Consider the following 27,876-nt stretch of genomic DNA (forward strand, 5'->3'; position numbering starts at 1 on the left):
CCCTAAACTAGATCTTTGTGCCCTTAAACTCCAAGAAACGGTAGGCTCAGGGCAGGGACCTCGGCTGTTCCAGCTTGGCCACCGAGGCCCCGCCCCTTCCGACCTAAGACCTTACCCTGCCGCCGTGGTTGCCATGGAAACCCAGAAAGCATCATGGCTGCCGCCGGCCAGGAAGAAAAGTATCTGCCGGCGGCAGCCTCAGCCAAATCACTGACACTTTCGCCACGGCAAGCAGCTCCCAAGCGAGGGAACCCCAAGAAGTGTTTAGTCTATCCGCATCCCCCGAAGAGCTCCCACCTGTCTCGTTCGGTTCTGCGTTGGCTCCAGGGCCTGAATCTCAGCTTCTTCCCCAGGAACGTCCACAGGTGCTGGAGCAAGCCAGGCCCAGGCCCGCTAAGAGGGCACATTCTGCCTGAAGGGCCCAGGATCTGCACCCCCTCTTTTTTGACCTGTTGGGTCTCAGCACAGGGCACCCTGGGCTGATTTATGTTCAATTCAATACCCTCCTCTCCTACCATCCCCACTCAGCACCCTTGCACACACAGGAAAACATTTAGGAGCTAGGTTTAAGGAAAACATGATGAAGCATTTCCTTGGTTTGCTTATACAACCAGTTGATTGTCGGTTTAAGCTAATGTGGAATTAACATTGGTACTATGAAAATACTATAATAGTCAAGACTCAATTTTCAAGGACAATAAGCGTTAATACTACTGAGGTTAAGTTTTCCTTCCTTTAGAGATGGCTTTTAGTGTGGTCAGGGATTTTAAAATATTGCTGCTTAACTGTCATCATCCTGAATATAACTGGCAGTTATATTACTGCCAGTTATATTCAGGATGATGACAGTTAATATATATATTATATATATATATATATACAGTTATATATATATTATATATATTTGCTTTGGTAATGCAAATTAAATTCCATAAAAATTAAGACCCTGAATCTTTTGCAGGAAGGTCTCTGGTTTACTTATTTGGTATTTTTTACAAGATGCATCTGAAACTTTGAATGTGCATATGAATCACCTGGGGATCTTGTTGAAATGAAGATGCAATACAAATTTATAAGTTGGGTTTATTAAAAGAACATCAAACTCTTTGATGTGTACATAATCTTAGAAAAATGCTATTACATAGTAGGTCTCCTCAGAGCAGTAATGGAACAAGACAGATTTTACAACATATTTTCTATCTGTAATATTAGATCAGTATTAATTATAAAATAATACAAACTTAACTATATTTCATTTCCTTATTGCTATGGATTAGAGATTTTTCAAATGGCTTCCTGATTGCAGAAATATTAAGTATATATTACCCCTGGGACCTTAAATTATCATCTTTTGAAAATGGAACCTCTTTAAAAGTCAAGTTGGATAACTGGGCACAAATAGAGAAGGTAAATTATCAATTTTTATAGTTAAGTAGTTTGTTTTTAAAGGTGCACTTCCAATGTCATAGATATCTCTGTGTGTGTGAGAGACAGAGACTGTGCTATGATCATTTGTTGCTGAGTTGACTACCTATTTCATATATCAAAAACTTGATTAAACTTTAGTCATTTAGGTCATGAGTCACCTGTGAAATTGAGCATGCTCACTTCAATGAGTGGGGATATATTGTGTGTTTTTCTTGCTGAATAATAATGTTATCTTTTGATAATTAAAATGCTATACATCAGAAAGTTAGACAAAAGGAATTAAAATGAATTCACAATAGTTGATGATTTTTGTAAAATTTTTTATGACTAAAATATTTTCTTTCTACTATTAAAGTTTCTGGCCAAAAAAAATTTTAAGTTACCCAAAGAACTAATCCATGGAACAATCCATTGTAAATCTGGAGTACCCGAAATATTGATACAAGAGGTTTATACTTTATTAACACATCGAGAGTAAGTTATTTGAAATTTTCTAGTAGTACAATCAATGTGAATTTTTTGGTGATATAAATCTCATTACTAACATGTGACTTGTTAATAATATTTTCTTATTTCAGAATTAAAAGTATCCAGGAGGACTTCGTGAATTTCACAGACTATAGTTATCAAATGAATTTACCCCTGGTTCCCAGGACTACGGCTTCAAGGTCTATTAAGGATAACATTAGGTTATCAGAATTAAAAAGCAATCCCAACATTCTCAACAATGAACTTAAAGTAGAGTTCCTCTTTCTTCTACACATGTTGCAAAGAAAATTAAGCAGAAAATTGAATCCAAGTAAGTTTTCTTTGGAAATAGTTGAATTTTTCCAAACTCACTGAGGCTATTCTTGAGCACAGATGAAAGAAAGCCTGCCTTGGCCCCATTTCTGTCACTAGCTAAATAGGAAAAAATTTCTCTTATGTTATCAGTAAAATTATTTGTTATCATTGAAGTGGGCTATAATTATTATTTCTGAGGAAAGCACAGGTTAACATAGGGTTCTTTTCAATCTACTCATTTAAGCCTTTATGGGAAAAAAGTTCCCATATCAACTCAAAGAGGATGGGAATGTTTAACAGTTAACCTGGATATACCTCCTTTGGGGAAAGCCTGGGTTACCATCATTCACTCTAGATGCAGTCTAGAGTGTGGGCTGTGTTATTCTTTCTGTAGCAGCCTGGTTGGTATGTGGGTGGTGGGGTAGACCAGGGTGACTCATGGCCACTTTCCAAAGGTATCACTGAAATAACTGTCAAAGCATCCAAAGCACTTGCCATCAGAGTAATTCGAGGCAGGTGGCAAAAAAGTAAGTGAACTTTCAGTATCACTTTCCTTTTCTCTTTTTCTTTTTGTTTCTCTAGCTTTATTCAGGACACCACTTATATTGATTCTAAACACTTAGAAAAATAATCATTTTCATTCAGGAAATGAAGCAGATGTAGGCTATTGGGATTTCTTTCCCCTTTGAACTCCAATTTCTGGAAAAAAAAAGTTTTATCTCTTGTCTCTGAAGGGAAAGGAAAACCTTAACTTCTCTGTCAGGTATTTTGGTCACAGTGATGAAAAGCTGATTAACACAGTAACTTTACACAGTTTAAGAAATGGAATATCACTAATACTTCTACATTCCTCTGCATGTCCTCTGAATGTACTCATTATATCACCCTCCAAGGGTAACTTCTGTCTCATGGTCTTTGTTTATAATTTCCTTGATTAAAAACTAGCTTTATCTATGTATCATATATATGTTTTTTGTCCTTGAAATTTTCAATATGTTATGTTATATTGCAAAAAAGCCTTCACAGATGTAATTGAGGTAGGGACCTTAAGAAGTATAGGCCCAATCACAAGTCCTTACATGCAGAGATTTTTCTCCAACTGGAGTTAGAAAGATGCAGCAAAAGAGAGATTTGAAGTGTGATATGCTCTCAATTTGCCATTGCTGCAAGGGTGATGTGGAAGGCATGAGAGGATATGTGGCCCAGCTTCTAGGAGCAAAGAACTATCTTTGACAGCCAGTCAGCAAAGAAGCAGGGATCTCAGGCCTACAAATGCAAGGAAGTGCATTCCTCCAACAACCTGAATGAGCTTGCCAGCAGATTCATCCCCCGGAGATTTTAGAAAGAAATGCAGCCCTGCCAATACTTTTATTTCAGCCTTGTGAGAATCTAAACAGAGGACTCAGACTTCTGTACTGAGATAAAAAAAAAAGGCTGTTTTTATAAATAACAAGAGTTATGGTAATTTGTTATGGCAAAAATTAAAAATAAATACAAACTTGGCAGTTAATACTGTTTATGCCCTGACATTATATTTTCTTGTATTTAAACTGATAAAATGGAGCTTTCACATTTTAAGCTCTTAATTTATCTGCAATTCATATGAAGACCTAATTGTTTGTTTTAGCATCACTTTTTGAATAATCTATTCTTTCCCTACTGGTTTGTATGCCCTCTTGTGTTTCAAGTTTCTTTGTATGAGTCTGTTTCTTAGCCTTCTATTCAACTTTGTCTACACACATGACACTTAAACACCCATATTGTCTTAATTATTATTATTTTATAATTAAGTGTCCACATTTCATAAAATCCCCAATTTGTTCTTCTATAAAGTAGTCCTTTAGAATGAGCCTTTTCAATATATAGCAATTCTTACTGTTCTGAATTCACTAATCCTATTGTTATATTTTGCATTTATATGCACTTATAACATGGCATTTTATTTTGGAAGTTTTTATTTATTCTCTTTATTTCTTGTTTTTGTCTCATCTGTTTCCTCTTTGGACTGAATGTTTTTCCAGTACCAATTTTGAAAATTCTCTTTTTAGTGCTACTCTAGAAATTTTAATATGCATGTTTATCTTTAAATTAGTAAAATTAATATATTTTCTCTTTTCCTCAAACTATCAGAACCTTAGACATAAGGTATTTGTTCACTTTTTGCTACATTTCACATTTTTGTTGCCCAGCATTATAGTTCTGTCAGGTTTTTAAAAAAAAAAAAAATATATATATATATATATATATATAGATAGATAGATAGATAGATAGACAGACAGACACAACACAATGCCTTGATTTTTATGTGGTGTTGAGAATGGAACCTGTGTCCTGCCCATGCTAGGCGAGCGCTCTACCACTGAGCCACAGTCCCAGCCCCCTGTCAGGTTATTTTTAAAACCACAAATCAGATCTTGTTATGGTTTGGATATGAAGTGTCCCCAGAAAGCTCGTGTGTGAGACCATGCAGGAATGCTCAGTGATAAAATGGTTAGATTATGAGAGCTGTAACTTAGTCGATGGATTAATCCATTTGATGGATTAATAATTAAAAAGGACTATTGAACTGTGGTGCCTGTAGGCAGGTAGGGTGTGACTGGAGGTAGTAGGTTACTGGGCACACCCTTGGACTGCAGTTTGTCTCTGGATTTTTGCTCTTTCTCTCTCCTTGCTTCCTGATTGACAGGAGATGTAGAGATTTCCTCTGCCATGCTCTTCTGCCATAAAGATCTGGCTCACCTTAGGCCCAAAGAAATGGAGTTAGACAGAGACCTCTGACCGAAAATGAACTTTTCTTCCTCATAGTTGTTCTTGTCAGGTATTTTGTTCACCTGTGGTGAACAGGTGACTAACACAGACCTTATTACTTGTTTTATTCTTATATTTAAAAGTCTGTTTCTCAGTAGAGCTAAACCGTATCTCTGTTGTCTACTTTTGAATTCACCTCTTTATCCACTATCACCACAACTCTTCGATTCTTGAATAATGCTCCATCTCCAGTCTTGATTCTTGGGACTGCTGATTGTAAAAGTTTCTCCTCTGTTGCCAAAGTAATTAATGTTGATAATTATAGTTAGGAATGTTTGTAATCAAGGTTTTATTTGGCTCCCACAGAGCATGACCTATGATTAGAAACAACCTTAGATACCTCTTCAAGTCTCAGTGAAGGACAAACTGCAGAACAGGAAGTGACCAAATGACCTTTAGAAGCAAAGGGAAATTTCCCAAGAACTGCTATTTAGAGGATCTGTTAGAAAGTAATATGGGAAATGTGAAAATGATTTTAAGTCACACATTTGTAGTATAAACATGTTTGCAAAATGAAATAGGTGCTGAATGATTTCATTTATGTAAGATATAAGTTAGAAAAAATTATGATGATAGCAGTTGGATAGCATTTTCCTTTCAGGATTCTATCTGGGAGCAGCAACAGAGGTTTGGGGTACTGCTAATATATCATTTTTTATTTGCCACATGGTACCCCAGTTGTATTCATTCCAAAACTTCATTGGAGTGAATACGATTTGTTCACTGTTTTGTATATAAGCTATTAAAAATGTATCAAAAACTAATAAGAACAAAAAGATTTTACCTTTAAATAAACTTTTTAAAGTAACTATTTTGTGCATCTAAGACTGAACAATGTGGGGATAAGAGTTATTAACCTATGTATTCCCACTACTTGTAGGATTATGATAAAATAGATGTTCAAATAATTTGGTTACCTTTTAAATTATGATGTCTTAGTTTGAGAATGGGCATTGTGAGTTTTTAAAAAATAACTTTTATGTTTACATTTTATAGCATGGTTTGATGTCAAACCAACAGTGGGAGAAATTACTCTTGATCATCTTCCTTCCCAAGGCTCTGGGCACAGATATAATTCAAAGGTTTCAAGGCAAAGGTTTCACAACAAAGTTGCTCTTGTTTCATGTAAGTTTTTGTTCTAACTTTTTGTTTGTTAAAATGGATTTTTTTTTGTTTTTATTTGTTTAATAGAGTTTTAATATAGTTAAAGTATTGGTCTAGGCTAACATTCAATCTAAAATTATGCATTAAATTTTTATGCTGCTTGCTTTTTGATAGGTAGGGGAGCATCTAGTCCATCACAATTCTTACTGCTACTATTGGATTTGAGTTTTCATTTATGCTTAGAGAGATGAGCTTGAAAAAAATGAAGCTTGTTGGCAGAACTCAAAACTCAATTCTTCCCCAGATGGAGGATAAGTCAGTCCTAAGGCATATACAGATACTTGCTGATCAGTGGTATTTAAGCAAAAAGCCATTTGCTTAAGCCCTGTTAATTTAGAAAGCATTTATCTTATAACAAACCACAGCCCATGAGCCAAATTCAGCCCATGGCCTGCTTTTGCATAGCCTACAAGAATGGTTTCTACATTTTTAATTATAAAAAAATATATATCAAAATAATATTGCTATGGTTTGGATGTGAGGTTTCCCGCAAAAGTTCACATGTGAGACAATGCAAGAAGGTTCAGAGGGGAAAAGATTGGGGTATAGTCTTAACTAATCAGTAAATTAATCCCTGATGGGATTAACCCCATGGGAACTGGAGACAGGTGGAATGTGGCTGAAGGAAATGGTTCATTGGGGGCATGGCTATGAGGTATATATTTGTGTTTGGCAAGCCAAGATCTGTCTTTCTGCTTCGGGATCACCATGTGAGCTGCTTCCCTCAGCCACACTTTTTCATCGTGATTTTCTGCCTCACCTCGATCCCCAAGGCATAGAACTGGCCTTCTATGAAATGGTGAGCCTTCAAATAAACTTTTCCTCCTTTACAATTGTGCTGGTTGGGTCTTTTAATCACAGCAGCAAAAAAAGTTGACTAAAACAGAAATGAAGTTCAAGTTTCTGTATTCACAAGTAGCAAAGGACATCACCATGCATGATGATTTTGCTTTATCTCTGGCAACATTTACAGTAGCAAGGTATGGTAGTTGCTAATGAGATTTTATGGTTCTCAAAGGAGAGTTGCTAGATTTATCAAATAAAAACACAGAGAAACACAACTAAATAATTTGGAGGACATATTTAGGACATATTTTACTAAAAATTATCATTTATCTGGAATTCAAATTAATTGGGTGTCCTGTATTTTATCTGTCAAGCCTACTACAAAGTCTAAAATATTAACTATTAGGTCCATTATAGAAACGGTGTATTTCTGCCAAAGAGCATGTTTCCTTAAGTGTTAAGAGGAATTTCACTGGGGTAGGGTTAATGCTTCTTGTTTTATATTGGCTCTGGTAGAGCAATGTCAACAGATTTTTTTTTTGACATGATTTCTTAGAGCCTTGTATATTTTAATACACGCAAATATTAAAGAATGAAGTGTTTTCCAAACTGTGTTATCACACATTACTATCATATAGGTTTGCTGTGTTTAATGGCCTTGTAGAAAGGGTGTTCTTCAGAACTGACTTTTTAATATCTAGACGTGATGCCAGCCCATCAAACCCCTTTTATCTCATTATGTACCTGATGCATATAGTACTTATAATAGAATTAATGACAAGTGAATAACAATTTTCCTATGAAAACAACATACCCGTAGTTTTTCTTTAAGATTATGGTAAGACATTCTCTTTCAACTTGCCTCAACCTTCTGTTAGTGATTTGCCATAAAAGTTCCAGTAGGGTGGGAGCAGAAGGCGGGGCAGAAGCATGGAGGAAGAGGAGTCATGATCCAAACAGAGGCATGGGAAGGAGACTGCTGGGAGAGTTCTCATGTTGTGTCTTTCATTTTCTTGCCAATTTCCCTTAATTGAATCTGACTAGGGACAGAAAGGGATTTGAGACCTATGGGGGAAAAGGTGGGAAGCTTCAAGTGGTAATGAGTCATTCCTTCCTCTGTAAGAAATGGATGTAATATACAAAAAACATGTCTACCACTATTTGAATTGCTAAAGAATATTTCTCATTTCTGTTATCATTTTGGAAAGTTTTCAAAGCTCTCAAGTGTACAGAAATCTGTATACTATTACTTCAGGATTTGAATGGATTTTTGCTTTTACAATTTTAATAATGTATCTATCAACTGCTATAAACAGCTCCTCTCCCATTTTATTCCTTCAATGTTCTCTTTTATGATACTCTGGATGCCCTTTTATGATTCTCTCTTACTCCAGTGGTCTTTTTCTCTCCTTTTAAAATGGGTGATTGATTTATGGAAGGAAGCCTTCACTGGACAAGGCAGACAGGAGTGAGTGGAACAGTGAACATACTTTTATTTTTGCTTCTCTCAATCCTGTTCCCTATATGTGGCCTCTTGTAGTTGACACACCTGGAATTAATGAATGGTGTGAATTCAACTTTGGCAATTTTATGAGTGAGACTAATTTTGTTAAGTGTTTTTTTTTTTTTTCTAAATTTGTTAAAGGGATTCTATTTCGGTTGTTTCTGGCCTGATTCTTTCAGTCCAGCTACCATAATTTGAAAGTTAATGGAAAGAAGAGAGGCAAACAACTAAAATATAGGAATTTAGTTTTATCATTAAAGATTGCACATAATGACACTGAAACCACAGGCTGTTCATCTGAAAATCTTCTAATCAAATAGAGTGGACAAAATTAATTGTAAAGTAGACTGTTACCTTTAAAATATATATATTTAAATTAAGTTCCTCTAGTAGTTTACCTAAATTTAGTGTCTGGCAAAATTGTGGGCCAACAGAAGGTAAATTTCTTAGTTGCCACTCATGTTAGAACTGAGTGATGAGTGACCTGGAGTCTAGGTGGCCAGTGTAATCAGAGTTCCAAAAACTGTATTATGAATCATGTATATTTGCCAAATCTAAATACAAAATTGTGCCACTGTTGCCTCAGCTGATTTCTGAAACAATATCTAAAAATAGTTGAGTCATATTCAGTATCAGATGCACCAAAATAGGCCCTGGATATTTTTAGGTACTGCTGATGACTTTTGGAGGTGGGTGACATTCAGATATTTTTTATCCATGACTACTATAATGCATGATTTAAATATTTTGTTTGCCAGGTATTTAAATTAACCTGTGCTTAATCTAATGCCAATCATTCTGTATTTATTTACATTTATATATATATATATATATATATATATATATATATATATATATATATATACACAAAAATATTTATATACATATTAGTTGTATAAATGTTTAATAAATGTTAATCAATTTTAATTTTGTTTATTTTAATATCTCAGCAAAGACAGGTAATGATGGCAGTCCACATAAAGACATTCATGTAAAGCAAGCTGGAAAAGATTATTACTCTGTAATGAAACCTATCAAGAACACAGAAAAGAAACCTTGAAAGGTACTTGTCAAAATGGCGTTGAAGAAGAGATGCCACTATCTCTTTCCATAATATAGGGAAATAATCACCTGGTCTTGGATATATTTCAATAATAAATAACTTGAAGTGGTGTCCTATCTATAATTGGGGTAAAAATTTCTTTTCCATTCAACGCTCACTAATTAAACATCTCTGCCAGATACTGTTGAAAATACAAAATTAAATAAATTAGTATAGAGCAAAATATTTGATTATTTCTTATAAATTTTGTAGGAGTAATGAGTCTACTTTGTAATATTTTATTCATTAGATATTATTAAGCTTCTACTTTGCCAGATATTACACACTCATCACACTCATTAATAAAAAAATATTATGAATGATTTTTTATATGTTGGCCATAGAAATTTTTGCTTATCTCAATGAGTAGCCTTACTTTAAACTATTTTCAAATACTAGGTCCCCCCTGACCCTCAGTTAATAATGAGTTGTGGGGAAGTAAAATCATATTTTTCTTAGAATTTGGCTCTGGTGTTTAGCATTCAAATTAGTTAAATTAAAAACAAAAGCAACAACAAAAAACTTCTTACTGGTTGCCACCATGCCTCATATTTTTATTGAAGGGAAATAAAAGCAGATTGATATCCTGAAAGGCTAATTATCTTTCATACATTCTTGGTAATTTCATATTCATATGTGCAAAATTTTCTCCAAATGGAATTATTCATGTTCTAATGCTATCTCATTAGCAGCCTTATTTGACTTTCAAGATGAATATTACTAACATTGAATCCTACAATATGCATGTATGTTTTTAGCCACACTTATCCATTTTTCTGCTTTTTTGAAGGTTCAGATGTTTTATAAGCATTTCAACCTCCAGAGACTTTCTTGTTAAATTTTAAGTTTTTGGAAAGATAATACTTAGGAAGAGAACTTAAAGAGAGCCCTGATGATAGGTAACTTCTTGGGAATGTGTTTAGAATCCAGTTTAATCTGAGTTACATGTTCAGCTTCAAATGGTATCCTAAACAGATGTAGGCAATTTACCTGTTGCCTTGCATTGCAATGGGACAATCTGAAGTATAATCTTATAAGATTAATATTTTTACCTGATAAAATATAGTTCTTCAGAAAAGGGTTTTCAAAAGGCTCTGATGGTTTGGGGAAAGGTCCATAGAAAAGGATTAAGTATGGATAAACAGTAATACGTTTCTTGTCTTAGTTTTGGGTTCAGTTTTCTCAAAAAACTAATTACCTATGATGTGAATATGGTAATTTCCCAAGACTCCTGTAGAACTTATGGAGATTGTGGAAAATATTAAATAGTTGGGAATGAATGAATGAATGAATGAAGGCAGCGAGTATGGTCAAGTGGGTAACCTCAAGCATTTCTTGAGTATGACTTGTGTCAACAAAGCCAACAACACAGGCATATCTGAGGAAGACTATTTACTTCCTAAGGGATCTTTGACAGAAGGAACCAATGAACTTTTCTAGGAGATACAACAACCCTTATAGCAACAGAACCTTCTCAATCAATTGGCAAAATAGTTATCACAGGAATAGAAGTTACTGTGATATGTTGTTTGTATTATGGACTTTCCCCCTTTTAGAGTAGTTTTGGAATTTGTTAAAGTCAGTGATTCTTACAAGTGAAGAATCAGCTTTTGGAAAAATGCAATGAAATGATTTTCCCAGTTTTCTGAGTAGGATAACAAGTCATATTTCTGATAATTCTGACTTGGCATTTTGTGGAGAAACAAGTTCTCTCAATGGTGGTTTTAGTAACAAAACTTTTATTTATCTTAGAAGATAACTGTCATTTCAGGCTTTAATGGCAACATTTATTAAAATTTAAGGGACCTGAAATACATACATACATATAAATACATGTGACGTGCAGTATTATACCTCCGTTATACAGCATTTGAATTCAGCATGAAAACACATATTTCAATTATTTAGGTACAAATATCCCAAAGATTTGATACAATAAGCATTTAAAGTTGACTATAAAGATATCCTCTCAATTACTGGTCCAATAATATGAAGCACTAAATTTTGCAAATAATTTTTGAGTCTTTTCCTACATTCAGAATGCCTTTTGACTTAAAAACCAAAAAAGTGTAATTTTTTCTTTTTATAAGAACAATAAGGGCTGGGGTTGTAGCTCAGTGGTAGAGTGCTTGCCTAGCCTGTGTAAGGTACTGGGTTTGATTCTCAGCACCACATATAAATACAGGTCTATCAACAACAACAACAAAATAAATAAATAAAACCCAAAAATAAACAACAAAAAAACCCCCCAAAAAACAAATAACATCATTGCTCCAATTCAATCATGTTCCTGAACACATCTGGGCAATTTCATGGAAAGAATTAAATATATCATTACTTTTGATATAAAACTATACTTTTGAGATATAATTCATCTTGATGTTGTAATTTTGTTAATTACCTTGTAATTTTTATAGCCAAACTTTTTTTCTAGTGCTTTAATAATCAATGTCCAAGCCAGGTATGGTAGAGCACGCCCGTAATCCGAGTGGTTCTGGAGTCTGAGGCAGGAGGATAGCTAGTTCAAAGCCAGCCTCAGCAAAAGCGAGGTGCTAAGCAACTCAGTGAGACCCTGTCTCTAAATAAAATACAAGATAGGGCTGGGGATGTGGTTCAGTGGTTGATTACCCCGGAGTTCAATTCCTGCTACCAAAAAAAAAAAATAAATAAATAAAAAATAAATCAATGGATGTGTAACTGATGTGATTCTGCAATCTGTATACGGGGTAAAAATGGGAGTTCATAACCCACTTGAATCAAAGTGTGAAATATGATATATCAAGAACTATGTAATGTTTTGAACAACCAACAATAAAAAATAAAAAAAAAATCATTGTCCAAAGAGACACTTCCTTCACAAAGGCATATTTAAAGCTGTAAAATAAATTTTCCACATTATTGGTAATAATATGGACATAGTAATATAACTTCATATTTTAGTTTTCATGCATATGAAATCTAAAAATGAAGAATAATTTTATAAATTAATATTTTGTTTTCAATATTAAGGCACAATATATCCAGACTGAGATGGTCAAATGACATAATTCTGAAGAATTGATAATCATAATTAAATTGTAGAATGTTGTATAAGTCAAATAATATAATGGTAGCTGAATCAATTGAATTTAGACTTGAGACAGAAATTGGGTTACTCTTCTATTGATGTATTAAAGACGTGTATGTTTTTTTTTTTATTTTATACATAAAGTACTATTTTTCTAAATTCAATAAACACAGAATTTAATAATTTTTTCTATGTATGATTGAAGCTCAAAAATATCCTTTGAAATATTTAAAACATAAGAAGATAGATTCAATTTATTTTAAAACAAAATTGAAATAATAACACAGTCGGACTTAGACTACCATTTTTATGTGAGGGTTTTTAGTACATATGTGCCAATTAATAGTTCTCCTCACCTAAGAAAAATTTGAGTTTAAGATATCAAGAGTTCAAAAGTCTTTTCAGGTAATACTTTACCACTGCCTTACTGAGTTACATATATTTTCTTCTATAATTATTATTTATTAGTTTATTTTACAAAATGGAATTTCAGCCTATATTTTTAATTTTTGAGGAGTTAGAAACTTAATGTGATAAACACAATATATAGCTACATAATATATCTTTAGTTTTAAGAAGCATGTTTAATAAGATTTTAAAAATATTTTAAATGTAAATCTTTGAAGATAATAAAAGCCTATTATGAATACACTCTTTGGTCAGACAAAAACATCTATAATACTGAGTAAGTCAATTTGAGTATCAAAGTACTATTCTTTGTAGTACACATTAATTTAATAAATTTCAAATTCAGAATTCTAGACCAACTGAAATATTTGTAGTCATGTAATAGTGTCTTCACAGCTTTACAGTTTTAATAAATATTTTAAAATTAAATTTACATAATGTATTCAAAATTTCAACTAGTATCCTATTTACAGAAATTTATTTAAAAGTGATTTAAATCAAATTATGTTCTAAAGAAAATTAACAACTCAGTTTCTTATGTAAATATTTATATTAAATGAATTAATAAAAAATTAATATCCATATATATCAAATAACTTCTAAAATAATGTTATCTAAAACAAATTCTCATATATATTACATTTTAAGTTTATCACCCCCAATTTTTAAGATTTATAACTTTATCATTGTGTAATTGAACTTTGGATTAAAAACACAGTAGCATTTTCATTAAAAAATAAATAAAATTCAGGTTGGGTGCAGCTACTCAGGAGACTGAAGCAGTAGAATCACAAGTCTGAGGGTAACCTGGCTAACTTGGGTGAGATCCTGTCTCAAAACTAAAAAGGCTGGGGTGTAGCTCAGTGGTATTGTGCTCCTATGTTTAATACAAAATTCCATGATAGATAGATAAGTGAACCTCTATTTTGATTGGTATCCATTTATTGACATTTACTAAATTTATAAATGAGAACTTATGAAAGATGAGCTAGAATTGGTGATTTTCTATACATTTTTATAAAGGACAATATGAGTGTTTGTTATTTGAAGATCAGGTGTGCATACCTTACATTTTGATCTTTCAAGATATTCAGATATTCAAATATTCATTAACTACTTTATGCCAAGAACTATTCTAGGTGATGCACTATTTATGTTTCAATGATATAATATTTTGGTACTTTTTATGCTTTGTGAAATTTATATTCTTTTTTAGATTATTCAGTCCTTTATAATTTAAATATGACTTCATCCTAATGTTGCTGTTACAATTTATAAAGGAGACACACCTGTTTTTCCTTTAAATTATATAAATATTTTATTTTTTGAAGTTAATGAATCAAAGTAACTACTGTTTCCCACTGTTCCCAACCACCACTCCTCCTCCCAACCTTTGGCTCTTGGATGATCAAGACCAAGGTAATACTAATCTACAAAAGTTCTTCTTTTAAAAAATAATTTAAGCATGAACAAAAATCTTCTATCAAAATGGATTGAGTCGTAGTCCAGTTCCTAAAGGTGAGAATGGATTCACCTTTGCCCACATCAAAGCATCATTCAATGAAATAGCAGATTTCCCATCTTCAAGGAAAAATACAGGGCCCTGTACACAGTGAAAGTTGAAAAAAGAAAATATTAGATTATAAATTCATAACATTGTTTCAAGCTTCCAGAAACAGAATCACTGCAATAAGAACACTGGTGATATTCAGGCACTACAAATAGGAATTCAAAAAATATGAGAGAAAATTGTTTTTGTTCTGAACTGCTACCAAATATAAAAACATTTTCAAATATCTCATTATATTCTTATTTCTTGATGCCTGTGAAAATAGAATTTCATATTTTAATTTTAACTCTTTGTATACAGTAGTGTTACCAAGGATAATCATTATTACTGAAAAATCTATTTGTTGCCACAAAGTTAACTTATTTTCTAAAAGCATATATCATAGAAAAATACTTAAATATACTTCACTATTTTAACCATGCAGCCTATGTCAAAATAGCTGGGGAAATTATTAAAGCTGGGAATTTCAATCATGCTTTACAGAAGGTGAAGAATATATATATTGCTCTATATATGCATATATAATATTAAATTACATTAAATCAAGCCACTTAAGGGCATATTTATACTTTACCTGCATCAGTTATTATGTATGCCCAGCTTAGTTATTGGGGGGGGGAACCTTTCAGTCTGTATTTCCTAGGAAATTTGTATTTCCTGTCTTGAAAGGCAACATGTAAAAATCACAAAATACAGTAAAAATTTTAGTTTCTTTAACTTAATAACCAAAAGCCTGATAGCTTTAAGACTTATTTTAAATGACATTTGTTGTTACAGAATCATTTCTAGATATTAGAAGTTGGTAGATAGATTCATATTAGTTGGTACTCAAAATTTCAAATAATAGTTCAAGCACATTAATTTTCTTTTGAAATAGAAATTTCCTGGGAGGGAAATTATGTATATTAGCCAGGTGTGCCTTAGTGTATTTGAGATAATAAGCAGATCCCTTCCTCAAAGTAGATTTAACTACAGAGAGGTTAGATGGTATTTATCAGGTCATTTGCTATCCTGAATGGAGAAAATGAATGCTAAGAGAGGGAGAAAAAGGAACCTGAAAGTAGCAAGTACTATAATGGCACATAAAGGACAGTGAGTGGTGCTGAAATATACTCCAAAAATTTCACAATATTTTACTCTTAATTAAAAGTTATTGAATTGATCTTATTACTTTGGTTCTTTATTTCAGAATAGAATTGGGTAATAAAGGTGTAGACAATGATGTATGCTGTGCTTTAGAACATTTCAGTGTGTTTTGAAGACTCTGGTTTACAGTGGCAAGCTAAGCTTTAGGTAGGGGTCTATATTAGTATCCAGCTCTTTCATTCATTTTGAGTGGCTGTCTCAAAAAATAACCTCATTCTCTGGCTGGCATGTCAACATTTGTAAGTTTTAACATTACATTAAAAATATAAGAGTTTACTGTTAAAATGTGCATGTATGTATGGGGGCTTTTAGTACAATTTATAATCTCAATTAGCATTTCATGGAAGTCAGCTTTGTTTCCTTCAGGAGGACTCCAGTTCTTCATGATAATGACACCATTGGGTCACATTGAGAGGCTCTAGCATCATTCATCATTGTTAATTTGTACAAGAGGGGAAATTATTTGGGAATTAGTCATCCCTCACGATTGACCCCAATAATTTTTAATTTTTGAAAAGTTTAGTAAATCATCGTAACATAATATCCCAATAATTTAACACAATTATCAAAAATACACATCTATCAGGTTTTAATGCTTTGTGTTTATACAACACAAATGGAAACTAGAAGGTTAAATTTAATCTGTTGTGATAAAATCATTTGTAACTGTTGACTGTTGCTTGGGCTCTCTTATTAAACTTCCCTCAGAATATAACCTGTATATATTTTAAAAACATATTTGTTACTAAGCATACATATCATTTGTTACTAAGTGTATATATTACTTGAATTGCTTTTATGATAATATAATGACTTTCTCTGAATTTATTTTAGGGAGAAGAGTCCATTTATGCTAACTATTGTAGAAGCAGCATAGTACTATTTTCTTATGGGGCTCCATGCCTCATTATAGGTATCTGTAGTTGTTTTAAAATAACATTTCAAAAATACATAAAAAGTTGAAATGAACATTTTATGTCTGACATTAAGCTGTACCTGGATTTTTAATCCCGTAAGACAAGACATGTGAATGTCACAATGACTTGGGAGATTTGATCCAGTCACATAATCTGGTCCAATAATTCCTTTGAGTGGTTCTTCCTTTAGTTTCTTTAATAAAGTTGTATAAACCATTCTTTGTGAATCAGAAGGGGGTGTATATGGCGATTCCTCTGATCTATATTTTCAACAAATATTAAATTTTCATTTTTATAGAATCACAGAATTATTGAGGTTTAGATTAGAAATAGTCTCTGATGCTTATTTAGCTCTCCCCATCATAGGTAGAGGAAATCAATGTTAGATTTAAGTTAAAGTAAAACAACAACAACCAAAAAACTTTCAAAAGGCAGGAAAAACACCATTATAAATTATTACTAAATATGTGCTAAATAAATAAAGATTCATTCATTCTGCAAAAACTGATGAGACCATGCACATTTTACAACAATTTTGTCTATCACATTCACTTCCTTCAGTATTTCAATTTTTTTTATCGTATCCACTCACTGATTGGTGGGCTGTGTGCAAGCTCTCCATGCATCCAGTTCCTCGGAAAGATGTTCAATTTTTAAGGGAACTGATACCTTTCGACGTTTTAATAGCTGGCTGAAATGTGAAAAGAAATTAACATATGGCATAAAAACTTAGATATCAGCAAAAACAAGTGAACTTCAATTTTGGACTTTAATAATTGTTCAGAAATGTATGTACATATACCTAAATGTAGTTATATACAGATATATACACACAGACATATATATCGACATTGTATGTACATGTGTGTATATGCACTTGTATATTTAGCATTTAAATCACTGTCAAGTTCAAGATGCTCCAGAAACACTGGTTGCATAAATCACTGTCAGTAAATACATAAATGAACAGCATAATGTATGGAGAATGGCTATAGATTAGCTGAGCAATGTTGAATAACAGAGTGAGAGAGAATACTTAATTATCATTTTGATCATTTGATCCTATACAACAGAAATATAATGGCACCATGTAAAAGAAGGAGTAGATTTGAGAAGAAAGATTATTTTAATTCTGAGCATACTAAGTTTGAGACTGGAGCTTATCAGGCTGCTGGAATACGCCCATAGGAGCTAGCAGAGCAGGTTAGTCTGGTATAAATATCTATGAAGATATTCATAGAGGTGATAAGTGAAGCTAAAAAATGATGAGATTTCTGGAGAATAGTGTATGGAAAGGAGAAGGGAGAGAAGAGGAACAGAGATGTGGAAATAGAGTGAGATGGGAGCCAGGAAAGGGAAGAAGAGCAGGGGATGAAAGGGAATAAGCCTTTTGGGAATTGCATATTTAGTGGATTATGGAAACAAGCATAGGGAGCAGACAAGAAAACAAAGATGGTATTCTCAAAGAGAAGTTCTTTAAAATTAAGAATTCTTGAAGCTCTCTTTTTAAACTAACAAGTTTCCTTTAACTTAGATATATTCTCTCAAGTGTGTCCTTAAATAAAAATAAATAAAAATCCTTTTTATTCTAATCTTAAATCTTAAATAAAAATACTTTTTATTCTTAATTTAAGCAATTATTTCCATTTCTTTATCATCACTGAGGCCATATTTAGCTGAATATATTTCATTAAACATTAATTCTGTGATACATCTTACTGTATATTTTTAAATAATATCTTTTAATATTATTAAAACTATTTGAATTTTGGTTATGCTGCCTGCATAGAAAGATTTTTCCTTGAGTATGCCAACAGTATTAGTTCCATATAATTGTTTAGGTTGCACTAGGTAGCAGTTACTTCTTCATGAACACCATAAGGGTGAAGTAGTCAGTAATAAGAAAGGTATTTCTCTCAGGATCCTCCACCTCATCTAAAGGGTACTCAGAAAAATTGCTTATCTCAAAGCTCTCAGCATCCATAAATTAAAAAGGTAACCTACTGTGCCATTTAGCAAACTAATAGATTTTGAAATGTATTTTGGAAGTGTACTGGGGATTGAACTCAAGGGTACTCAACCACTAAGCCACATCCCAGCCTTATTTTGTATTTTATTTAGACAGGGTCTCACTGAGTTGCTTAGAGATTCACCATTGCTGAGGCTGGCTTTGAACTCATGATCCTCCTTTCTCAGCTGCCCAAGCCACTGGGATTACAGGCAGGTGCTATCATGCCCAGCCCCTTGAAATGTATTTTTATAGAAGGGACCGTGAATTTTATTTTGAGTATAATAAGTTTTAAGCATAATGGCTGAAGTTCAGGAAGCTGCTAGAAAATGCAGAAGTACATTATAATTGAATATAAAATAAGAGGTTACCTGTTACTCACAAATTCCATTTACTTTGCATTTTTCTGACAGATTGGAAAGTGAATATACCTAGTCTCCTAGCTATTTTAAAAGTAGAGTCACACAATTAAGGCCAGTGAGATGTAGGCATGAAGCCCCAGGAGAGCTTTCTTTCTTGTATAAAATTGTCTTGCTTGGAGAAAGCTCTTTGAAGTCTATCTTTTACCCTTAGTCTCTCTTTCTTACTTAGACTGTAGACATAATATATGCAGGGCTAGTAGCTATCCTGTAACCATGGAAAATCTATACAAGGAGAAAGAAGCCAAGAATGTCAGAGTTGAAGGAAGGAAAGGATTCACGTCTTGATGGAATCAATGCATAGCTACGACAGTAATGCCTTTGTAAAGTGTCCTGACACATAAGACCAGTAAACCGTATGTGCTTAAGCTAGCATAAGATTTCCATCATTTATAGTCTAATGCATTTTAACTCATATATCTTATTGCTGCTTTATTAAAAAGAAGATGTTGAGTAAATAAATCAATGCTTCTGATCCACTTAAGAGACTATCTGTTTTAAAAAGAATTTCTCTAATTTCATGATAGAAGAATTTTTTCTTTTACCTTGTGTACTCATAAAGTGCTGGAACAATGCTTTGGTACTGTCTTCTGATAGCCAATAATGCACCAATATAACCACATAATATAAGCAACTCATTTCGAGCTCTAAAAGAGAATATATATATATACATTTCAAGTTCTATAATTTGAGGCATAGAACATTACTTTTGTATATAGTTCTTGGATATATTATCTGTATGTGTATGTGTGTACATACACACACACATATATATTCTGTTCTTGTATATATATTCTGAGGATAACATTTGTAACAAAATATGTTTAGGAAATTTTCTAAACTTGAGGGAGATAACTTATTCATTAGTTAATAATTCTTATTCAGGACAAAGAATATCAACTACATTTCCTGCAGGGGAACCTGCTTGTCCCAGGTTGCAGAGTCATCTTTCATAGATACAACTAAAGAAAGAACCCCCCCCCCCAAAGCCTTTCTTATAAATTATACCCAAGTCTCTGAGGGCCTAAGTCATATGATGATAATGTTTTAAAATGGTACATGAATTTAGGGTTGATGTCTATTTTTTACTTTCTGGCACTTGTATTTCTTTCCCCAGATGCTAATATGATGTTTTACACACAATAGGTAGTTAATAAATACAAGCATTAGTTTCTTGAGGACTTGAGGTCTAAAACTTCAGGACACTTTGAATTAACCTTTTTTGAGCCAGGTGTGTGTGTGTGTGTGTGTGTGTGTGTGTACACATAAGTAAATATATATACACACACTGGATAGTGTTAAATGGGACTGTTAATATTTAATTGCAGTCAATGACTGTATATTTTTAAAGAATATAACAAAAGTATAATTTTATAGAAGTACAGCTGTCTGTCCAAGAGGATCCTATTTACTGATAGAAACATCAAAAATAATAGAACCATTTAAAAACATTGCATTGATTCTCTTGTATTTTAGAGAAAAAGTACTCACTCAGTGCATGTATGCAAGACTAAGTTTTCAGTACGAATATAACTCAACAGGTCAAGAATGGGATAAATGGTATCCAATGTCCAATTTGAACTACTGAGGTGTTCTGGAAGAACAAAATCAAATACAAGATTCTCTAAAAAATAATGTCAAAATTTGTTCATCTAATTTTTAATTTACATAATTCTCTAATGGTTAATCCTATATATCTATATCTATATATCTTATTTTCTAGATCAGAAGTATTTTTCTAGTCACTATCCGTCAGGTCTCCACATAATATTTCTCATTTTAAAATTCAGGATGGTCAGTGCTTGATTTTAAGGCTGTCAAGATGAACAAACGAATCAGATAAATTAAGTAGATTTAAAATTTATATTACCAATGATAAACTTACCTTTGACAAAGTCAATACCAATAGGAAGGGCTTTTTCAGGTTCTTGACTTAATAAATAATACTTTATAGATTCAAATACATTGCCATCTGCATGGGCTGTCTCAGCTAATTGCATACATTCTTCTACTGTGGGGAGTTTGCACTAGGAAATAATTGATTTAATGAGAATGTTACTAAGATTTATAGAAACAGCAATGGTATAAACACCAACTATTTACATATACCTGTTTTATTTATTAAAATTGCCAAGATAGATGTAATTAAAATTATTTTAATGAGCATATGTTTATATAAATATATTTCAGATATTTAAAACAATTTTTAAGATCTAAAGACAACAGATCAATCTTTAATATCTGAAAACAATAAGTTGTCAATAGCTTTTCATCAAATACCTAATAAAAGAGGTAGAATTAAATTTCCTGATTGTAATATTGAAATTAGTAACTAGAAATTCAATTTAGCAAAAAATACTAAAAATCAGTTTTTTTTCTTTTTTAGTTGTCCATGGAACTTTATTTTATTTATATGTGGTGCTGAGAATTGAACCCAGTGCGTCACATATGCTAGGCAAGCGCTCTACCACTGAGCTACAACCCCAGCCTGAAATCATTTTTTTCATAATATATGTACTGACCATTGGCAAAAACTACATTATATACAGCAAAACATCGAAGGTGCTTGATTACATGTTTTCTATATTATCATTTTACATAGCCTTTGAACCAAGTGACCTTATTTCAAAGAGGCTAAAAATGTACAAGTTCTAAAATCTGACATTTTGAAATTCCCCCATAAAGTTGAGATTTTGGTTCATGAAGTTTTATTATTACAAAATATACCTTATATACAAACAGAGATATGATAAATTGTGGTATAAAGGTATATTAAGAATTGTAATGCAAAAAAATAAGAGAGCTCATGTATAATGGCATAATTTGGCGTGAACATACTTAATATACAGAGTTATGAAAAATGGGCTGTAAATAGATAATTATGAATGTAATGCATTCCACTATTGTCATGTATGAAATAAAGAAAAAAGAAAAAAAAACCCAAAACTACATTCCTTATTGTTTTTTTGCTAAAATAGCCTTCAATTAAGTTGTTCTACTACCATAATATGAATAGTGATCGTTACCTTTTATATCAAGTTTCAATGTTTTATGATTTTTTAAAGCTTAAGAATGCTGAAGTCTGTTTCTAAGCAACATTGATAGTTTAACGCTTTTTCAATTTATTTGTTTATTTTTGCATTTATTCAATAGTTACATATTTCTCACTGTTTTAACAATTAGGTAGAATGAACATTTTAGATCTTTCAATATCTAAGAAAGTAACACAAAAAACTGAATTAAGGTGACGGTCACATAAACAGCTTTACATATTGCTTTCTTCCCCATCGTTATTCATGAATTGCCAATAATTTACTGAGCAACTAATATGGGCTAGGTGTAGTGCCTGGCTAAATAAGAATATTTTTGTCCTATCTTAAAATTCACAAAATTATATGTTACCATAATGTTTGAATATAGTTTTTAATATTACTTCTTAAATTTTTTAGAGTTATTAACACTTTTACAAATATTCACTAGTCCTTTTAAAGAGTTACTAATAAAGTCTGAGAGTCTGGTTACATCCTTTTAGAATGTGGGATGAAAGTGAGGTAAATACCACTCTTTCTCCCATTATCAAGGTCAATGGTAAAAGCTGCAACTAGATAAGATAAATAAGTTATGGGGCTGGGGATATAATTCAGTTGGTAGATTGCTTGCCTTGCATGGACAAGGTCTTAGGTTTAATCCCCAGCAGTGCCCCCCAACCCCTCAAAAAAGTTCTGGTGTTCTGCTAAACAACAAGATGATTATAGTTAATAACAACATATTGTAAATTTCAAAATAATTAAAGGATATTAGAATTTCTTACTATAAGGAAATGATAAATATTCGAGGTGATTGCTAATTATTTTGATTTGATTATTCCACAATACATACATGAATCAAAATATCACTTTGAACCTATAAACATATACAACTTGTCAATTAAAAACAAATAAAACTATATCTACATAAACTTATCTAAGTCATTTAACCTCTCCAAATTTTGATATTACTCACTTGCCCCAGAGGATATCTGTTGGCATACATCCAAATACTACACAATAAATGTAAGATATATTTAAAAATAACCCTCTTGCCTCCTTCCACATACACTTTAATTTCAACGTAAAATAGCATTTAGTTGAATGTTAACAAAAGCAAAAGCACAGCTTATTTTAAAAAGTAATTCAGGGGCTGGGGATGTGGCTCAAGCGGTAACGCGCTCGCCTGGCATGTGCGGGGCGCTGGGTTCGATCCTCAGCACCACATAAAAATAAAATAAAGATGTTGTATCTACCAAAAACTACAAAAAAATATTAAAAAATTCTCTCTCTCTCTCTTTAAAAAAAAAAGTAATTCAAAGTATGTGAAGTGTTTAAACGAGTTAAAATCTCCCATAATACCACAACCTACTGGTAATTCTGGACATTTATTCTTTCACCAGTGATTTCTCTGATACCACACACAAACTCTCATACTCACACACTTTTGGTCTATCTAAATTAACAATACTCAATAATTATATATTGTTGAATGAATGGGACTATTCACCCATTGGGGGAAAACTCAACCTCAAGTAAGCGGAAAAAAAAAAAAACTTAGCTCTCAAGTAAGTAAAAAAAAAAAAAAAGTTATTTTGAAAGTTAACGATGAGAAAATATTTTATTGATATAAAATTTCTCAAGTATTCTATAAGTAATACACATGGTTATTTAAAAAATGAAATAATATGGCATATTGATAGTTTTGTGATTTTTCTCTTTAACTACATTTTAAAGCCATCGTCTCATATCAACAAAAATAGGTGTTTTAATAGATTAATAGCACTGAAACACAGAAAGGTACTGTGACTTATATAAACATTTTTTGCTACTGTTAACCATTTTTGGTGTTTTATATATAACATTAGCATATAGATTTCTATGTTCTGCAAATGAACATTTTAAAGCACTTTAAAATAATGCATATGAATTTATTTATATTTTATTTGAAAAAGATCTTGAATTGTCTGTTTAAAAAAATGTACACATACCTTCAGATGCAAAGTTACACAGTGGAAAGGGCTTTGAACTTGGAGTTGGGCTTGCTGAAGTTGAAATTCTCACTACACTTTTAACTATTAGGTAAGTTCCTTCCTTTTCTGAGTTTATTTTATTTTATTTTTTTGCAAAATAGGATAATATTCCTTGTTTCATGGTTTCATGAGACTTTAGTAATATACAAATATATATAAAAATTTAGAACAGTAATAGGCATACAACAGAAGCTCAATAAATATTATTTCTTTTTGTTATAATTATTTTGAAGTTTAAAGTATCCCAAAGGGATATTTGTTTTTCTTCATGTATCTCTATTTTCTTGAACCTGAAATTTATTAAATTATCACACTGCAATACACACTAGAATCATCACCATACCTTCTCATGAATATCATTTATTTCTTCAATAGACCCTGGGTAGAAAGCACAGAGTTTTACTAAATGTAGTTCATTATCAGGAATCATCAGGAGAAGATCGGCTGCCAAATTCCTGTTCATGTAACAAAAGGGGATGAAGTCATTGAGTAAAAGATCTAAAAATAATATAATGATTTCAATAGTAAGAGACTCAGATAATGAACCTTCCTTTCTTTTCTATTTATATAAACTACTAATTTCCCAATTGGTCATGAAACTCCTCTAAATGTAGGTTATAGAAAACCAACAGTATAAAGGATAAATGTATTATCAAATTACTAAATAATTTTTTAAAATCTAAACTTTATATACACAAGTCCCTACATATTTATAATCAATATTATTATTACAGAATAATTTTCTAACGAAATTAAGTAGTATTGAATATGTTCTTTGGAGCAAATTATAAAGCAAATTTTGTGAAAGCTAACTCTCATCAATTTCCCTTCCAACAATGGAAAATCTATTATCAGTTCACTGAAATCTTTAGAATATTAGCTATTATAAGCTTAGACATTTTAGTATAATGCATATTTCTTAAACTTTAAGTAGAAATTGAAGACAGAAATGTAGTTTTTGTTAAAGATTTAATCAACAGAATAAAACACTTAAGGGTTTTAAAAATATAAAATCCTATGAGATTCACTGCCTTACACTGAAAATATTGCTTATAAAACCAGTTTTTCAAATCACTAGGTGAGGAGTTTTGGTCTGCATGCATCATAATTGAGAAAACATCTAATTTTCGATGATTTAAGATGTTTAGATATCAACAGATTAATATATAATGTATGACTTAAAATAGAGGATATTTCAAATGAGAATTTATAAAGTTAGGTACCAGGGACTTCATCTTGGTTTTGAAGACTTCAGTAAAGTATACATTGGTCATTTATTGCCTAATCAAGAATGCAGAGTATAGAATAGAAATAGAGATGATTTATATTTCTGATGTCAAATACAAAAGTTAATTTAAAAAATGTTCACATACATATGCATACCACAAACTACTAGAACAATAACAAATTAGGCATACTGTAAGGTTTTAGAATAAAAAACTTTAGTGGGGTACCATAAAATTCTATATAAAATATTTTAATAATTCAAAATTCCACAAATAAATAATTTTCCATATCATGTCAATGGAGAATTGGTAAAAGATTACAATGTTTTTATGTATTATTTTCCCCTAGCCACTTCATAATTAAACATGTTTCCCAAACTGACAATATTTCTATTACCATTAGTGAGATAAATTTTTGAATGTTTTTATAAGTTCCAGATAAGTTTACCTGTTATTACTGGAGAGTATAAATGACTTTATGTATTTCGTGATACCAAAATTTTATAGCAGTTTTAAATAATGTCCATGATAATACTTTATTCTCTATAAAGTGTCTATACTAAAACTATACTTAAACTTGCTAACTTCAGACAAATCCTGAATTTCTTGAGTATAATTCCATTTCAATAGAGAGAAATTTGTAGTAAGGCCAGCTAATTTTATTCATTCTTCACTTCCCTATTTTTTTTTAAATTGAGTACATTGATGAGGGTGATGGGGCGTGTGCTCCTGCATATACATATTTAAGTATAAAATGATACAGAACAACCAAATTATATAAACTCTTGAATGCCACTATGAGAACAAGTATTTCTTTTTTCTTTTTCTTTAGCTAAAGTAGCTATTGTTTGTTACTTTAGAAAGGTATGGTTCATTTACTGTACATATTTTAAGTATCATGAATGATTTTGTGCCTAGGTTATAGGAGCTATTCTTTATTAACTTGGTGGTTAGATTTTATATAATTTATATATATAAAAAGGCATGCTATAAAGCAAAGTGAAAATAGTTATTGAGCATTTTTTAATATAGATATAGTACTTAAATACTCAAAACAGTATAGAATTAAAAAAAATAAAAATCTTTAAAAATAAACTAATACCTGTATCCAACAGATGGAAAGCTAAAAAGAAAATATTGAACATGAATATTATAAATATGTGAATATCAAGAAGGAAATTTATACCAGTAAATACATGGGGTGTTTTGGGTTTATAAAATTATGAGCATTGTCTTTAAGTCATGCAGCTATTTTTATTTGTTTTCAATCTGTGGAATTCATTAATAGTCATGAAGATTACAGATTTCTTCTAGAAATAAACTTAACCAGCACCTCATAGCTCAGAATTTGAACTTTATCCTGGTTTCTATACATATCTAGGGCTTTATAAAGGAAGAACTCTTGGTGGGGGATAGTAAACAAGGCAATATAAATTTATTTTTTAAATTAAAAATATAGCTAGTTGAAAGATTCTAATGATATTTTTAATATAATATGCATTTGCTAATGTTTTACCTTCACTTTAAAAATATTAATTCCATTTCATTAGATTTCATTAGGCCTTTTGGCACGAAGTCAGCCTTATTTGTAAGGAAATAATTTGAGTAAACTTATGCTTTGGGACAGGTCTAAATCAAGTCATAATAACTACATAATTGACTATTATAGTTCTTGACAGAAAGATTTAATTCTCTCCCAGGATAGTCATTATTAAATACACTTAAGTGTGAAGTTGATGGTGGGGTACTACCACATTTTGGTGGGGAAGTGAGTTCTTACATCACTAAGATGTGTATAAAAATTAGAATAACCATCGGATTCTTGATTTGCTGTGAAATTCCTAGATCCCAACTGAAAAGGATAATAGAAAGTGTGCTTTCTCCTCTGCCCCCCAACACCAAATTAGCCACAGATGAGGGAGATGGTATACAGTAGTAGCTAAGAGCTCCCATTTTGGAGCCAGTCTATGTACTTTTGAATCTCAGCTTTACCACTTAACCGAGACCTCAGGCAAACCAATACTTGCCTCACAGGACTTAATGATTTATGACACAAAAAGTGTTTAATGTAGTGCTTGGCACACAATAAGCAGTATAACATGTTAATTAGTCATGATAAATAAGTTCATTCGGAAACTTCTTGAGGTCCTAAGTATTTTGTTGAAAGAGAAGATAAAATTCTGAATTCATTTTTATTCAACAAACTGTATTGAATGACAGATAGCGTCCCATCTTTCCTAAAGGTGTCTTTCTAATGATGGACTGCCTGAACTAAGAACAAGGCTCTGCAGATCTGAGTAAGAACTTCTTTAATCTAGAATTCTAGGTTTCCCCTGGGAATTCCCTGGGTCCAACTCTTAAGAGGACTTCAAGAGTTCAGGGAGAGGGAGGGCCTGTTCTAAGTCTTCATCAAAACTATATATTTTTTATTGTTTTCCCTTAGAAAAGTAACTTTATTTTCATGCCCTAAATTAGGATACA

At 31.9% G+C, this 27,876-nt stretch overlaps 2 protein-coding genes across 8 annotated transcripts in view; one reads left to right on the forward strand and one right to left on the reverse strand.

Moving 5' to 3' along the window:
- Positions 1-142: 142 nt before the first annotated feature.
- On the forward strand, positions 143-9,684 carry Spata4 (spermatogenesis associated 4). The gene is made up of 6 exons (XM_046427518.2): positions 143-365; positions 1,278-1,407; positions 1,784-1,902; positions 2,007-2,227; positions 6,016-6,137; positions 9,429-9,684. The coding sequence occupies exons 1-6, from the start codon at positions 154-156 to the stop codon at positions 9,531-9,533; spliced, it is 909 nt and encodes a 302-aa protein (XP_046283474.1). The 5' UTR covers positions 143-153; the 3' UTR covers positions 9,534-9,684.
- Positions 9,685-13,744: 4,060 nt separating this feature from the next.
- Positions 13,745-27,876, reverse strand: part of Wdr17 (WD repeat domain 17) — a 96,641-nt gene continuing 82,509 nt past the window's right edge. For 2 of the 7 annotated variants that reach the window (XM_058573670.1, XM_058573671.1), the window contains exons 24-31: positions 26,498-26,518; positions 24,513-24,624; positions 20,996-21,137; positions 20,602-20,704; positions 19,656-19,757; positions 17,276-17,374; positions 16,763-16,943; positions 13,745-14,653 (exon numbers count right to left, since the gene is read on the reverse strand). In XM_058573670.1, coding sequence (XP_058429653.1) covers positions 14,534-14,653; positions 16,763-16,943; positions 17,276-17,374; positions 19,656-19,757; positions 20,602-20,704; positions 20,996-21,137; positions 24,513-24,624; positions 26,498-26,518 — 880 coding nt within the window. In that variant the 3' untranslated portion in view covers positions 13,745-14,533. The remainder of the gene's footprint in view (positions 14,654-16,762; positions 16,944-17,275; positions 17,375-19,655; positions 19,758-20,601; positions 20,705-20,995; positions 21,138-24,512; positions 24,625-26,497; positions 26,519-27,876) is intronic. The other 5 variants (XM_058573667.1, XM_058573666.1, XM_058573669.1 and 2 more) reach the window with 4 other exon arrangements.

Source organism: Marmota monax, unplaced genomic scaffold, assembly GCF_021218885.2.
Source record: "Marmota monax isolate L192 unplaced genomic scaffold, Marmota_monax_Labrador192_F-V1.1 WCK01_AAM20220418_F8-fsc00159, whole genome shotgun sequence".
Lineage (NCBI taxonomy): Eukaryota > Metazoa > Chordata > Mammalia > Rodentia > Sciuridae > Marmota > Marmota monax.

Coding starts and splice junctions, on each gene's coding strand:
- Spata4 (XM_046427518.2), top strand. CDS start 154: ATGGCTGCCGCCGGCCAGGAAGAAAAGTATCTGCCGGCGGCAGCCTCA. Junction 1,903..2,006: donor ACTTTATTAACACATCGAGA/GTAAGTTATTTG, acceptor TTCTTATTTCAG/AATTAAAAGTATCCAGGAGG. Junction 6,138..9,428: donor TTCACAACAAAGTTGCTCTT/GTTTCATGTAAG, acceptor ATCTCAGCAAAG/ACAGGTAATGATGGCAGTCC.